Source organism: Alosa sapidissima, chromosome 12 (genome assembly GCF_018492685.1).
Source record: "Alosa sapidissima isolate fAloSap1 chromosome 12, fAloSap1.pri, whole genome shotgun sequence".
Classification (NCBI taxonomy): domain Eukaryota; kingdom Metazoa; phylum Chordata; class Actinopteri; order Clupeiformes; family Clupeidae; genus Alosa; species Alosa sapidissima.
Genome location: NC_055968.1, coordinates 31,319,842 through 31,335,789, shown reverse-complemented (window position 1 = coordinate 31,335,789; position 15,948 = coordinate 31,319,842). Strand labels below are relative to the sequence as shown.

The window sequence follows — 15,948 nt, the reverse complement described above, 5'->3', positions numbered from 1 at the left end:
GGGTCCCCATCTCCTGTGCGGTAATTGACCGACAGCCCCCACTCCTCCACCGCAGAACACAGGCCTTGTCTTGTAGATCGAGACCTGTCAGTTCCAAATCCTGCTCCTTCCGTCCACTCCACTCACACACACACACACACACACACACACACAAACACACACGCATACAGTACACACACACACACCCCGCAGCCTGCTCCCTGTACGGCTGCAGCCATTAAAGTGACGGCTGTAGCAATCAGCAGCCTCATTGCCCTCGGCCACCCCGCACGCGCCCGTCACGGCCAGCCTGTCAGGATAAGCCACTGTGGGACCAGAGACAGAGAGAGAGAGAGAGAGACAGAGAGAGAGAGAGACAGAGAGAGAGAGAGACAGAGAGAGAGAGAGACAGAGAGACAGAGAAATGAAAGAAGGAGAGAAAGGAAGGGCAGAGAGGAGAGACTGAGAGCAAGAGAGACCTTCTGTGTCCATTTCTGGGGACTTCAAAAAGCCACCCAGAGCCAAGAGGTCACCCGGCCGGCTGTCACAGCCCAACACGCACACACACACACACACACACACACACACACACACACACACACAGAAACTTTATATCAGAAAAATTGGACAGTTTTGCATCAACTCATTAACCTAACTGATGGCCACACAGGCACTTTCAGAAAGACACACACACACACACACACACACACACACACACACACACACACACACACACACACACACACACACACACACACACACACACACACATGCGCACGGGCCCTGAGAGGCCACAGCAAATGATAAGACCAGGGCAGACACACATACCCTGGCTACTGTTTCACATATGCACACACAAAAACCCACATACACACTCACACATTCTTTTCTAATCCTCACTCATGAGATTTCTGAGGCATTGGCACACAAACAGGGGCAGAAGAGAGGGGAGTTGTGGTCTCACCCCAAATGTTTTATGATCATAAACTCTCTCTGTTGTACACACACACACACACACACACACACACAGACACACACTCTGAAACAACAGACCCCACGCACAGGCTGGTGGAGTCACGCTTGACATCTGGCCCTCTGTTGTAGACTCTCCTCCACTCCGCTGTGTGTGTGTGTGTGTGTGTGTGTGTGTGTGTTGGCTTAGGCGGCGGCAGCTGTGGGTCGCTCTGGGTCGCTGTAGTGTGACTGAGCCGTGGCATCGCTGGTCGCTCCAGCACGGGCGGCGGACGGAGCGACTGGTGTGTGATTCATGTTCGCTGACGCGGTGCCACGCATCCATGTCTGCACACGCTCCTCCTGGCAGTTGGCATCCATCATGTGTGCGTGTGTGCGTGTGTGCGTGTGTGCGTGTGTGTGTGTGTGTGTGTGTGTGTGTGTGCGTGTGTGCGTGTGTGTTTGTTTTGTGCTAAAGTCATGCTCAAATGTTCTAATGGCATGCACAGAACATTACATTTCACCCATGATAAGCTTTGTGACTGAGTGTGTATGTGTGTGAGTGAGCATGTACTGTAAGTGTGTTTGTGGTTACGTGTGCAAATATATAACTGCTTGTGTGTGTGTGTGTGTGTGTGTGTGTGTGTGTGTGTGTGTGTGTGTGTGTGTAACTTTACCATCAGTCAAGCGGTTTCAGTGTGGCTGTGTGTTTATGAGATGAGTTATTGAGGCGTGGGGCATTGATTGTGAGAAGATTTGAAGGAATGCAATCACCGAATGACTTGCGGTAGGCTGTGCGCTTTCTGCCTGATGGTGTTCGACATTTTCATCAGAGAGCCCTCCTAACACAACAGGGAGAAAAAGCCGATGCATTTACTGACATAATGAAAGACCTCGTAGCTACTTTCCCCTTCCACGTCCCCAGTTTTTGGCATTGCATCTGAAAGCACAATCTGAATGTCTGTGACTGTCACAGGATACAATTTATTTCCAATGACAACTTGGTTTGCACTTTTAGTTTCACTCTTGAGTGGATGTGACATCGAGATTAAGGCATTTTATCGTTTTATAAGCACTGCTTACGACAGGGGGCTTGGCCCACAATAATGGGAAGAGGCTTTGCTAGAGACATGCTATGATTTCCCCACTTCATAGACTGACATGCTTTCTTATGTTGACATGTGTTATCACGGATGTCATGTGCATCAGCTGTCCATTCATTTGATAATGGCATGTTAAGTCATGGTCACAACTCTGTCATTGTTATGACTGAATTGTATAAGCGTAACAGCTTAATTTTGCATCTTTAAGTTGTCATAGCATCATACAATAATGACAGGTGACAGTCATTTCAGTAGACCGTGGTTGTAATAGACCTATTGAAAAGTGGTTGAAAAGTAGCTTTTTTTGAAATCATATGACATCTACTTTGGCTAACTTTTGATATGATGATGCTGGTGTTATGAAGCAAGGTTCAAGTAAAGTATTACCTCATCTCCCTGCATTATGTTCCAGTAAATGCCAGATTACCCTGACTGATACTTGACCTCTGACCTCTTGATCTCTTGACCTATGACCCTGTCTCTGTGCCCTCCCAGGTATCGCCTGCATTGCCCTGTCCTTCGTTGATGCGGATGGGCGCCCCCTACAGGTCCCCGCGCAGGATGGCACGTCTCCCCTCAAAGGAGGAGACACCTCGACCATCTCGCTCGATCCTGACCAGTTTGACCTGCTGACCACTGTGGTCAAGGTGGAGCCCTCCCACAGCCAAGTCCCAGGTGAGTTTCAGAGATCGACTAAGAACAAGGAAAAAGATTACGCTGGCATATGTGGTTTTAGTCTGTTTTATTTGTCATATTGGTTTTATAGCTAGGAATGCCGTTCCCTTCCCTCATGATGGAATGGGTCCAACTAAGTTGACTTTAATAAAGTCTTAAGTGGTTGTTGCAGGTTTTGTAATTATGAAACATTTAAGATTTAAGATGCATTGTGTCTTATTGCAGAAATGGTATCTGCTATTTTCATTCTTGTTTTCCCCCCTCTCAACTCAATTCCTTTTGTGCAATTGTTTGAGCAAATAGCACCAAAGTGATTCTGTTCCCATGATGAACATGAGCACCTTTTTCTGGATAATGGTGTATCAATTTGGACACTGTGCTGTTTCAGATAGCTTAGCTTAGGCTACTGATTTCTATCAATGCTAGTTTGCTATGGACACCTCCTTAACTCCTAAGGAAATAATCTCCTAAGGAGGATCCAATCAACAGTCCTGTGAAGGAACATGAATTTGATTGAACTGATTAATCAACTTAATTTATTGTTGATTTATTTGGTCACTCAGGTGTTATGGTATTAAAACATTACTGGTAGTTATTGTGAAAAGTATGGCATACTTATTTCTTAACACATTACAGTGATATATTTAGATGCCAACAAGATTAATAACCATTATCCCCCTACTTTTAAAACACATTAAAATAGTATTAATCTTGTTCCGTTGCCTACTCAGACAGTCCACAGGGATTCATCAGATTAATAAAGAAAAGTTTTGGTTTGCTAATTGGCAGACAGTGAATCAGTGTGCATCAGGGGGGGTATTTTCCCAAATATAGCCCCAATTCTCGGGTAGACTCATTACAGGGGCCGCTGGTGGGGGGTGTGTGGGGGGGTAATTAGTGCCCTACCTGTGCCAAGAGGTGCCCCTTTGGGCCTCATCTCATCAGGAGAGAGGGGAGGGGGGTGGAGTCTGCTACTTTGTCTTCTGTTGCACTTTCTTACAAGTTTTCCCCCATTTTCACATTTTCCCCCACATATGTGTCTCATTTGCTCTTTCTTTCTTTCTTTCTTTCTTTCTTTCTTTCTTTCTTTCTTTCTTTCTTTCTTTCTTTCTCTCTCTGTCTTTCTTTCTTTCTTTCTTTCTTTCCCTGTCTTTCTGTCTTCCTTCCCTTCCTTCCTCTCTTTCTTTCTTTCTTTCTTTCTTTCTTTCTTTCTTTCCTTCCCTGTCTTTCTGTCTTCCTTCCCTTCCTTCCTCTCTTTCTTTCTTTCTTTCTTTCTTTCTTTCTTTCTTTCTTTCTTTCCCTGTCTTTCTGTCTTCCTTCCCTTCCTTCCTCTCTCTCTCCCCCCACCCCTCCCTGCCTGTCTGCCTGTCTCCAGGTCCGTATGTGCGCGTGCGGTTCGACGTGTGGGAGCAGGGGAACGTCAGCCCCCTCCAGCTGACGGACAAGCTGCGTGGTGCCCTGCGCCATGCCCTCTGTGACGTGGTCATGGAGCTGCGGGTGCTGCCCAACCCCCTGTGCCAGGAGACGTTCTGCCTGCCCACCGGCCCGCCCAGGGACGAGACCAATGGTGCGAAGCCTCTGGTGTTACCAGTGGAGTTTTAGCTGAATACCGATTCTGTTGTCTCTGAAAGTTTTTCTCATTGACGCCATGTTTTTATGCGCATGTTGCGAGGGAATTACGCCGCAAACATGTTTGAACGTCTGGCCCTTAGTATTTTCTAGCATTTCATGGACTTGTTTTTTAACAGCACTGCATGCTCTCTGTCAGTTTGTCTCGGCAGCACTAAACTTGCCTCAGGGTGTCTAGCAGCTTGTTGAGGTGATGTTTCAATATTTTGGACACATCCTGTTGAACTAGAAAGTGTTGTATACAGGTTTCGAACGAGTCCATGTCTAGACAAGATCTCTTTATTTCCAGTGAGCCACCCCCCCTCAAGCGTTGTGATTTTCATTGTGATGGAGAGAAAGCTCGCTAACACCCCCCGCCTGCATGTCTGCGTCTGGTCTCCCACCACCAGGTCTGCTCACTCTGCCCCAAGCGGCCGCTAAGGAGGTCAGGGAGGTGCGCGACAGCCCCCGGCGCCTCAGCGGGACTCAGAGCCTGCGGAGCAGCCCCTCGCCCCTCACCCTCAACCCCCTCGGCAACACCGCCACCCCCAGCACGGGCACCAGCACGCCCGAGTCTACCACCCCCACCGGGAAGACCACGCGACGCAGCTTCTGGGAAATCCTGGTGAGTCCCTCATCACACTAGAACACCACGCACACTGTGGGGTAAATCACTGTGGTTGTGTTGTGGCATGACAAAAACAGACTTTCACAGAAGCCCTTGAAAGTGCTAGAAAAACATATGCCTTACATAATAATACATAATGCATTTTAGTTGAATTATAATTGAAAATTAATCATATGAAATGTTGGTTCTAAACCTAGACAAACCATCATAATAGTCTCAGACACTGCTGGTGGCATTCAGAATATAGAGAATGTGTGTGTGGTGGAGGTGGGGGGGTTTGAAAACGGCTCATTAGAGACAAATTGGTCTCATTAATTAGCTCTGTCAGCAGTATTTCCTCTTTCGGATAACTTCATCAGCAGGTCAGACCCAATCCGGGCCCTTTTGGGGCGCTGGAGCCAAGTGTTTATGGAGAAGATAAGTGATGAAATGATCTGGGCTCGCTGGCATGCACTCCACCATCCTGCCAGATCGGCTTTCACCACAACACACTCTCCCTCTCTCTCCCTCTCCCTCCCTCTCTCCCTCTCTCTCTCTCTCCCTCTCTCTCCCTCTCTCTCTCCTAGAGCAAGCCGGACTCGTCGGAGCTGAGCAGTCCAAAGACAACAGACGACATCATGCCGGAGCGGGGCGAGGACACTCGGGCCGGACGGCGCCGCCACAAGACCGAGATGGTCAAGCAGCAGTGGAGCCAGGAGCGGAACGTGGCTGTAGAGTTGGAACAGGCCCAGAGGTCCGACAGAAGCGTACCGCCCACATGCACACGACTGAACCCACAAACCACCCACATACTGTATGCACGCACAGTTTGTCTCCAACGAAATCAAATCAAAAAGCTTCATATTTTATTTCACATCTCACTTTACTTTCAATGTTTCATTGAAATATAATTTCAATGTATAACAGCAAATTACAGTAAAACTATAAGTAGTACATGCAGCTAATGGTGTTATTATCAAACTTTTTGATCATTTAACTGAAAAACATTTAACAAAAAATGTTTATATAAAAGTCAAATCAAGAATCATTAAAAGTATCACTGACGAGTTCTTAGCAGTGACTGAAGATTCTGTCTCTTCTGTTATCTGCATGTATGCTGTGCGTGTGGTATTTAAAAGTGGTCCTGATGCTGCGCTCTCTCTAACTGTTCCGTTTCCACAGGAGGCACGTGGTGCAGCTGGAGGAGGGGGATGTTGGGACGCTCCACCCCACCTACCACCTTACCTATCAGCCCTGGGTCGTGTTCATGTCCAAGATGGGTGAGTTCTCTCTCTCTCCCTCTCTCTCCCTCTCTCTCCCTCCCTCTCTCTCTCCCTCCCTCTCTCTCTCTCTCTCTCTCTCTCTCTATCTACTCTACCCTTTACCTTCTCTTGGTGAGTTCTGCTGCCTCTGCTCCACTGTGGGCCAGCAGACAGCACTGGTCTCTCCGTCCGCATGGTCCTCCTCTCGGCCCCCGTGAGCTTGATGACTGTGTGCTTAATGGGCCTCTTCATGGCCTCCTCTTGATACTTGATATACTGCTATAGTGCGTGTACAATGTGCGAGACAAAGTCAGACTGAGCAGTTGAGTTCATTCCTCCTCTTTTTGATTTGCTCTCCTCTCTCCTCACACTCTCCTTCCTCCACCACCTCACTCGTCTTTTTCTCTCTCTTCCCCTCTCTCTTTTTCTCCCACAGGCTGTCCGTCAATACAGCAGTGCACGGCCGAGATCACCTCTCACTTCCTCCTGCCCTCCATCCTGGCCGAGATCGCCGGCTTGGTCAGCTCTCTGGCCAGCGACACGGTCGTGAAGGTTTTTGAGAGAACAAGGTAGCCGGCCCGTGTGTCCCATCTCTCCCTGCACCTTCAGAATCGAGAATAGCTCAGGAAAGAGTTCTCCTGAGCTGTATTTGCAACAGACTAGAAATCATCAGAATCTTAATGTCATGGAACAGAAATCTCCACAATATATTTGTCTCTGAACAGAGTTTTAACTAAAAGCTGGAATAAGTTGATGAACCGTCTCTTATTGCTTAGTGTGCTAGATAAGAATGTGTGTCTTCCAAATGGCCAACTGTGGTGAGAAGTAATACGAGTTTGTTTGTTTGTTTGTTTGTATTTATTGCCTGTAGTTGTCCCCAGGGAGACATCTTTGTTCCCTTGCCTCACATCCAGCACACTAGCCAGGCACCTGCGTCTTCCAGGAGCTTCATGCTCATTGGACGGAATTTCCACCAATGGCATTGTAGCACAGAGCTACAAGGCTCCTTCCAGGGTGAGTGTCACTAAATCGCATCTCCCCACAATGCGGTGTTTGCTCTTGATGTTGTTAAAGTAGTCCAATATCATCTATTTGAAGCCAGATTTCACTGTGATTGTGTTTGCTTTAGAGAAACGGCCCACCTGTCGCTGTGGTCACAATCACATCCAAAAGTATTAAATTATGAACCGATTTATAAATTCTTAATCAGCTGACCACACACACACACACACACCCACAAACACATGTTTCATATTTTTATAGCTCTGGACTCTGTGGTCAACAGTATGGCATGCTTCGCTAACCATTTTGCAACATAAGGCACTAACGATTTGGCAACTCTTTTATTTACAGCATTAATTAATCCTAATTTATTTACAGTATAATACCCACACCTTTAACATCAGTTATTCATTTCCCTTCATACCAGAAGTTGCTTGTACTACAGACTAAAAACTGCACCTTCATCCTGTAAGCTTTTGTTATTAGCTTTTGATGTGCGCCAGATAAGGGTGGAGTAAATGAACCCAAAGTGCTGGTATCCCCACACTGCTGTGTGCTGCTGTGCTTGCTCTGTGTTTATCTTCTTCATCTGCTTCTCTAACTGATCTGTTCATCTTCTCGCTAGAATATCTTGTTCTCTCTATCTGTGCCTGGCATTAGCCGTGTGTGTGTGTGTGTGTGTGTGTGTGAGAGAGAGTATATGTGTGTTATTTGAGTGTGAATGTGTCTGAGTGTGCCTGTGTGTGTGTGTGTGTGTCTTTCTACTTCTGTGTGTGCATGTATGTACTTAAAAGTGTGTGTGTGGTTATGTGTGTGTGTGGTTATGTGTGGTTGTGTGTGTGGTTTGTGTGTGTGTCTGCGTGTGTTTGTGTGTGTTTGTGTGTGTGTCTGCGTGTGTTTGTGTGTGTGTGTGGTTGTGTGGTTATGTGTGGTTGTGTGTGTGGTTTGTGTGTGTGTCTGCGTGTGTTTGTGTGTGTTTGTGTGTGTGTCTGCGTGTGTTTGTGTGTGGTTGTGTGTGTGTGTGTGTGCGTGTGCGCGTGAGTGCGTCTCACCGTCAGTTCCTGCCATGCTGTGTGCTGTGCTGATCTCTGTTTGCCCACAGACGACAGTTCAGATGAGGAAAGCCCTCCAGTGCTAAATAGGTTCACACGTAAGTCTGGCCCCTCTGCACTGGCGATGGGGATGTATCTGTTTGTTTATCCCATCAACATCAACATCAACATTGACTAACTATTACACAGAGAATGATGTGATGCTCTTGATAGTTACAGTCTCGCTGGTGGTGGTAATTTGATATTTAAAAGTTTTTATCTTTTCTCATCTAAATGTAATTGAAATGTCAGAATTCATCACCATATCCTTAAGTGGCTTGGAGAATTGTTGTGTGTTTTTGTTCAAACACAAGCAGAAGATATGAATCCACAAACAAACCAAAGGGACTCTCCTGTCAATTATGCCTTAGTTTTAGCAAATGTTTATTCATAACCTTATGTAACAGTTCCCATAATTATTGCAAGTCTCCTTGCTGTTTTCATATTTTCTCCTGCGTTGCGGAAGCTTTTGCCGCGATTGCTTCCAACATATTCATTTACTAAGATGGGCCACGTTCATAAAAGCTTAAGTCTCCTGCCGAGATTAAACAGTTCAGTGCCCCATCAGGAGAGCCAAGAGGAGGCAAAAATGTGGCTTTTAATTTTTTTTTAATCATTTATTTATTTATTCACTTGTTAATTTATCTCGTCGTCTTTTTTTTCGGCCCCAGGATGTGAATCTGTCGTTATGTGTTATGGTGCGATTTTTCTTTTTTCTTTTTAGTCTCAGTAAAACTGTGTGTGTCTGGAAGGGCCTTGTGATGGAGGCTTTATTGGTGCTGCATGGGAGCGCTCAGAAGCCCGTCTCTTCACGAGCTCCACATCCCTCCCCAAACCAAGCTGAATAGTGAAAGAAGCGCCCGTCTGAAGAGGAAATGTAGCCCTTCCACGTGTATATTTAGAACACCGGGACAAATGAATCGTTTTACAGCCCTGCAAAGACACGTCTTAACTCAGGGTTAAATAGAAAAAAACATGGGATGAAGAAAAAGGCAAAAAGGCAGCCGAAAAAACACCTGATGCCATTTGTTTTGACTTTGCTCGGTGGAGCTTTAAGAGCAGAGCACTCTGCATTTGTATTTCCTCCGCATGTACAGCTCGCTTCACACGGCTGCCGCAGACCGACTTCTGCTCAGATTTATAGTCTTGAGAAAATCGAGAAAAAGTTATTTCTTTGAAGGTGTGTGTGTGTGGGGGGGGGGGGATGCATGATAAACAAGGAGTGCTTGTCCTTTCTGCACACTCTCTAAACTGGCCTAAAGATGAATAATCCGGCCGTTGGTATAGCAGGCTGTAGGCAACGGTGCTGTAATCCGGCCGTTGGTATAGCAGGCTTTAGGCAACGGTGCAGGTTTTTTAATCCGGCCGTTGGTATAGCAGGCTTTAGGCAACGGTGCTGTAATCCGGCCGTTGGTATAGCAGGCTTTAGGCAACGGTGCAGGTTTTTTAATCCGGCCGTTGGTATAGCAGGCTTTAAGCAACGGTGCTGTAATCCGGCCGTTGGAATAATCCGGCCGTTGGAATAGCAGGCTTTAAGCAACGGTGCTGTAATCCGGCCGTTGGAATAATCCGGCCGTTGGAATAGCAGGCTTTAAGCAACGGTGCTGTAATCCGGCCGTTAGAATAATCCGGCCGTTGGAATAGCAGGCTTTAAGCAACGGTGCTGTAATCCGGCCGTTAGAATAATCCGGCCGTTGGAATAGCAGGCTTTAAGCAACGGTGCTGTAATCCGGCCGTTAGAATAATCCGGCCGTTGGAATAGCAGGCTTTAAGCAACGGTGCTGTAATCCGGCCGTTAGAATAATCCGGCCGTTGGAATAGCAGGCTTTAAGCAACGGTGCTGTAATCCGGCCGTTGGAATAATCCGGCCGTTGGAATAGCAGGCTTTAAGGCGAGACACTACAGGTGAATAGGGTAAAAATTTTAAATAATAGACATCACCATGAAACTTTCTCAGTTGATTACTTACACAAGTATGAACAAAAAATGTATTACAAGTTTTTGAAATTCGAATGTTTAATTATGCAAATTAGGCATTCTCTCATTAAATATGCGCAAATTTGCATATATTTTCGGTAGATAGATCTGAACATATGATAAAGCCTGGTACAAAATTATTCTTTCATTTTGTTTGCATACAAGATAAAAATAAAATTACAGAGGGATTTCAGGATATCTGCTTTCATTACCTAGGAAATCAGAATATACTGTCCATAGCCTTAAAAAATCGATTTTTGCCATATATTTTTGATTAAAATGTCACATAAATCAGGCCAGGAATGATTTATTAACAAATCCCTCTGTAAATATCTTCAGAATACTGCTAAGTGTATATCTGGAAAGTTTGGTGTACATAGGTGCTACATAGGCTGAGATGTTTCTACTGGAAAATGATAAAAACTCAATTTGAGAAAACAGCCTTGGAACACAGCCAAGAGATTCCGTTCTCAGCCTAGACTCGCCTTTGAACTTTCGCGATTAGTTGCGGTTACAAAGGAAGTGTCCATATTTGGATAGCACAACGTCATGCAGGAAAAACAGAGCTTTCCAACGGTACTACACATGTTATGTTTTGTATCACGGTCGCGGTAGAGCATGAAACGTTAGAAGACTAACTTTTGGTGAATTTACGAGAAATATACAGGCGCGAGTAGACAAAATGTAATGAAATAAACACCTAAATGTGTAAATCGGGCTTTGTTGTTGTAGTAGTGTGAAAGAATACATGCTAAGGTAGCAAATTAGCCCAAAATCTCGAAATTGACCAGTGCATGAAAAAACGATGTTTTCACCTGCCGTGTCTCGCCTTAAGCAACGGTGCTGTAATCCGGCCGTTGGAATAATCCGGCCGTTGGAATAGCAGGCTTTAAGCAACGGTGCTGTAATCCGGCCGTTAGAATAATCCGGCCGTTGGAATAGCAGGCTTTAAGCAACGGTGCTGTAATCCGGCCGTTGGAATAATCCGGCCGTTGGAATAGCAGGCTTTAAGCAACGGTGCTGTAATCCGGCCGTTGGAATAATCCGGCCGTTGGAATAGCAGGCTTTAAGCAACGGTGCTGTAATCCGGCCGTTGGAATAATCCGGCCGTTGGAATAGCAGGCTTTAAGCAACGGTGCTGTAATCCGGCCGTTGGAATAATCCGGCCGTTGGAATAGCAGGCTTTAAGCAACGGTGCTGTAATCCGGCCGTTGGAATAATCCGGCCGTTGGAATAGCAGGCTTTAGGCAACGGTGCAGGTTTCGGCTGCAGGGCTTCGGGGGCCCCTGCTGGGTCCTTTCTCAGTGTTTATGTAATGAGCTCCATTTATTAATTGAATCTTAATAGCTGTATTTTCATAAATTGTTTTTTTTTTTCATTTTCGTCCAAAAATTAGGTCTTTCCATTGCGAGGCCCGTAGAGGTTAATCGTGCCCATCCTCTGTAAATATGAAATGTCCAACCCCAAGGGCTTAGAGTGTGAACACAGAGCCAGGGCTTATGCCGCTGGAAGGCTCTTCGCATGTCATATTTTGTGAGGGTTTTGTCTTTTTTTCTCTAGTGAGAGGTGCAGAGACACTGTACGGAGGCTCTGACTGCTCTTTCTCTCTCTGTATCTTCTCTCGCTCTCTTTTTCACTCTCTCTCCCCCCCCCTATGACTCCAACCCCCTGCAGCTCATAAGGGGCTACAGCGCTTCGAGGCACTGGAGCAGAGCGACTGGTACAGCCCGGGGCAGACTGCGAGGGGGGTGGCGCCGCGACAGAGGTTCCTCCACATCCACGTCCTGGAGAAGAAGGTGAGAGACAGCTGGAGAATGGGAGGGGAGGGGGGGGAAGGTTGATACGGATGGATGATGGTGGGATGGAGGAAGTGAAGGAGGAGGAGGAGGAGGAGGAGGAGGAAGAGGAGTAATCCTAAATCAACCAGTCAGTTATCCAGAGGTATGCATCCACATCCACGTCCACGTCCTGGAGAAGAAGGTGAGAGACAGCTGGAGAATTGGAGGGGGGGATGATTCGGATGGATGATTGAGGGATGGGGGGAAGTGAAGGAGGAGGAGGAGGAGGAGGAAGAGGAGTAATCCTGATTCAACCCGTCAGAGGTTCCTTCACATTCGCGAGGAAGACAGAGAGGGGTCAGGTGGAGGTGACCCGAGTTGGTCAGTTTCAGACAGTGGGATCAATAACGATGAGGTTAAGGGAGTCCGTCGCTCTGCGTCACTGTGTGCACTGCGTGATGCTGCTGCATCAGACGACAGGTCCCCCCGTCGGCCCCTGGAGAATGTGCTCTGCATCCCCAGAAGTGTTTTAGCAGCGCTGCTGAATTCAGATTTCAGCGCTGTCCTTTCTCCAGCACATTTGACTGAGCTCATCACACATTCATTACATTTCTGCCTCTCGCAAATGTACTTGGTCGATTTTCTTTTGTTTCTCTGTTATTGTGCTTTTTTAATTTCGTTCTCTGCAATGTTTTGATTGCCGCTGACTGTGACGCACGTTGTGTACTGCATAAACAAAGTCCCGTCTTCCGGTTCCTCATTTTTCTTTCAACTTTTTCTTGTTCTTTGCATTCTCTGTATTTCCATCTAATTCTACTTCTCTCTCGCTATCACTCCCTCCCTCTGCCCCATCTCCCTTCTTTTTCTGTCTGTCCATTTTAACCTCCTTCCATCCCTCTCTCATCCTTTCCCTCACTTGCTCCATCCTCTCTCTCTCCCTCTCTTTCTCCCTCCCTCCCTCTTTCCCTCTATCTCTCTCTCTCCCTCCCTCCTTCCCTCTCTCTCTCCCTCACTGTATCCCTCTACGTCTCCCCCCCTCCCTCTCTCTCCTTTTCTCTATCTCTCCCTCCTTCCCTCTCTCTCCCTCCCTCTACCTCTCTCTCTCTCTCTCTCCTTCCCCCCTCTCTCTCCCTTCCTCCTTCCCTCTCTCTCCCTCCCTCTCTCCCTCTACCTCTCTCTCTCTCTCCCTCCCTCTCCCTCTCTCTCTCTCTGTCTACCCCTCGTTCCCCAGGTGACGCTGTATGCGTATAACTGGTCAGTGGATCTGGGTGCGTCCCTGAACCGTGGCCTGGTCCGGCTGGTGCAGTGGCAGAATGCGCGGGCTCACGTGATCAACTGCCTGCTCAACCAGAAAATGGGCCTCTTCCACCACTACTGCTTTGCAGACATACCGGCCCACGAAGACCTCAAACAAGTAAGGACACAGACACACACACACACACAAACAAACAAACAAACAAACAAACAAACGCACACATAGACATATGAAGAAACAAAGACAGACGTACAGGTATACTCGTTTTCTTTAAAGGACAATTCTGGCGCAAAATGAACTTAGGGGTTAATAACACCGAGTTCGTCCGTTTTCTGGGATACGTTTTCATGCTAATCGAATGTGACCAGTTTTACCACAAACCGCTAATTAGCGTTTAACGCTGGTCTTCGGGGCTCACGCAAAGTAAAAAGAAATCACTAGTTCTATTCCACTAACAAGGCTCAAAATAGCACCACACTTCCACGGTAGCATAATGAGGGGCCCTACATGTAAACCGAAGCATTGAGAACTTTGTAAGTGTACAGACCGTTCATGTATACAAGCGGGCGCCATCTTGGGAAAACAGTCACGTGACCGTTCAGCTTGCGTTGTCACGTGACTCTTTTCCCAAGCTGGTGCTAGCCGGCAGATGTGTTATTAACCCCCTAAGTTCCGTTTTGCGCCGGAATTGTCCTTTAAGTAAAATGGTTAAAACATTTCAATGGAAGCTTGTTGAGGCCATATTGGACGTGTAAAACAATGCAAAGAATTGGCAGAGGAAGACGTTGTTGAGAAATGGACACAATCAGATGTTCATGCACACTGGCTCATCTACTCAAAGGGCGATTGCCTCATCAAAGGGTAATCATTCACAAAAAAACACACACACACACACGTAACCTCCTTCACTGAGAGATGTAAGCTGTCCCATCACGTAAAGCCACAGTCACTGGGATTCTCCAGCCATAACCGACAGTTCACTTATTTGTATTATAAGTAATTCTTCTCTAAACTACTCTAGAATTCTGTTGTCACCCCACAAGCCCAACTTTCTGAACTGTGAGACCGTAAAATCTGAATATCTCAAATATTCTGTCTGCATTTTTAAAAAAATTGTGCAAAAGTGTGCAAAATCGAGTGTTCTGTATCCAGTTGGCAGAATGGCAAGTCATGAGTGGTAGTGTGTAAGTGTTCAGGTTGTTGCGAATGGATGACGGAAAAATCTCTAGTATGAGCAACAAAGGCTTAGCCGTATCAGCCGTGGTCAGTGCCAGCATAGGGGTGATGGTAGTGTAGTGGCTAAGGAGCTTGGCCAGCATGCAGTGGTCACTTAAAGTCGCAGGTTCGATTCCCAGCTGCCACCATTGTGCCCTTGAGCTAGGCACTTAACCCTGGCACTTAACTGGGCCCTGCAATTGGTATCTGTAAGTTGCTTTGGATAAAGGCGTCAGCTAAATGCACATAAATAAAATAAAATAGAACATGAAGTCCAAAATACATTTGTAACGCTCCACTCCTGAAAGACCCGCTGGCTATGAGTGTTCTGGTAGGCACAGAAGCATACCGCGCTATAAACAGTCTTCAACATCTGTTTCCTGTCCATTAAGATTGACAAAAGACAGATGTTGAGCGTAGGGCATTGAGCATTATTATTATTTTTTTTACTTCCAGAGATCTGATTTGATCAGAATACTGTGTAAACTTGTTTAGGGTCTCTGTTCAGTGTCAAACCCCCTCCTGCTGGTTTGACGTGAAGGGTCTCTCTGGAGCCTTTCATTCTTGGCCCTCTTTTGTCTGTCTGCTTATCGATTGGGAATGTCAGGCGTCTTGAACTACGGCTCTTAGACTTGCTGTTTTTATGTTTTTTTTTTTCCCTTCTTTTTTTGTGCACAAGGAAGCTGTCGAGTCAGCAGATTGTTCGCCTGACCGCTTTGGGACGGACTGCCTTTAAGTGTGGCGTGTTTGATGTGAAACGTTTGTCGTGCCCCCCCCCCCCCCCAACGAAACCTCCCCACCATCCTTCAAGCAGTCCATCTGCGACGGCTCCGCTCTAATAAATGCCTCTGTTCCCCACGGAGTCCTTTGAACGGGTCATAACATCAGTTGCCGTGACCTAATCCGCCGTGCTGGCTTGTCTCCATGGAAACACGCTCACTCACAGTTCTCTGTGTAGCCGTGGCGTGTTTTGCGCGGTATTTCTGATGGTGAGGGAGCCAGTGTGACACTCTGATTCTAGGAGGTTTGAGGTGATCATTGTGGCCCGCTGTGCCTTCTCTCTCTCTCTCTCTCTCTCTCTCTCTCTCTCTCTCTCTCCTCTCTCTCTCTCTCTCTCATTCCATCTGGGTGTGTATACAGCTATGTGTATGTCTGCATATGTTTGTGCGTGTGTATGTCTGAATGTCCACTCTGCTGGGTTTGGGGACCCCGGGTGTCCCCTGGCGTGTTGCGTGCGCTCTGGCCTTTGATGGTTCCTGGTGACCTAGATTAGTCCCTCTCTCTGATCATCTCCCCAACCCCCCCCCCCCCCCCCCCCCCCCGGACACATCTGCACTGAGGCCTGCACTCCTCCGCCTCACGCCTCTTTTGATCCCCTCTTCTGCTTTTCTCTCCCCACCTGCCCTCATGCATTTTCTGACTCAGTTTGATACACAGTAAGGGGT

The 15,948-nt window shown here is 46.9% G+C and overlaps 1 protein-coding gene across 7 annotated transcripts in view; it reads left to right on the top strand.

Moving 5' to 3' along the window:
• Positions 1–15,948, top strand: part of szt2 (SZT2 subunit of KICSTOR complex) — a 127,468-nt gene that overhangs the window by 58,965 nt on the left and 52,555 nt on the right. For 6 of the 7 annotated variants that reach the window (XM_042057768.1, XM_042057763.1, XM_042057765.1 and 3 more), the window contains 10 exons: positions 2,529–2,708; positions 4,084–4,275; positions 4,727–4,941; positions 5,511–5,677; positions 6,106–6,203; positions 6,622–6,754; positions 7,057–7,199; positions 8,290–8,337; positions 11,930–12,051; positions 13,265–13,447. In XM_042057768.1, the coding sequence (XP_041913702.1) occupies positions 2,529–2,708; positions 4,084–4,275; positions 4,727–4,941; positions 5,511–5,677; positions 6,106–6,203; positions 6,622–6,754; positions 7,057–7,199; positions 8,290–8,337; positions 11,930–12,051; positions 13,265–13,447 (1,481 nt within the window). The remainder of the gene's footprint in view (positions 1–2,528; positions 2,709–4,083; positions 4,276–4,726; positions 4,942–5,510; positions 5,678–6,105; positions 6,204–6,621; positions 6,755–7,056; positions 7,200–8,289; positions 8,338–11,929; positions 12,052–13,264; positions 13,448–15,948) is intronic. The other variant, XM_042057766.1, reaches the window with a different exon arrangement.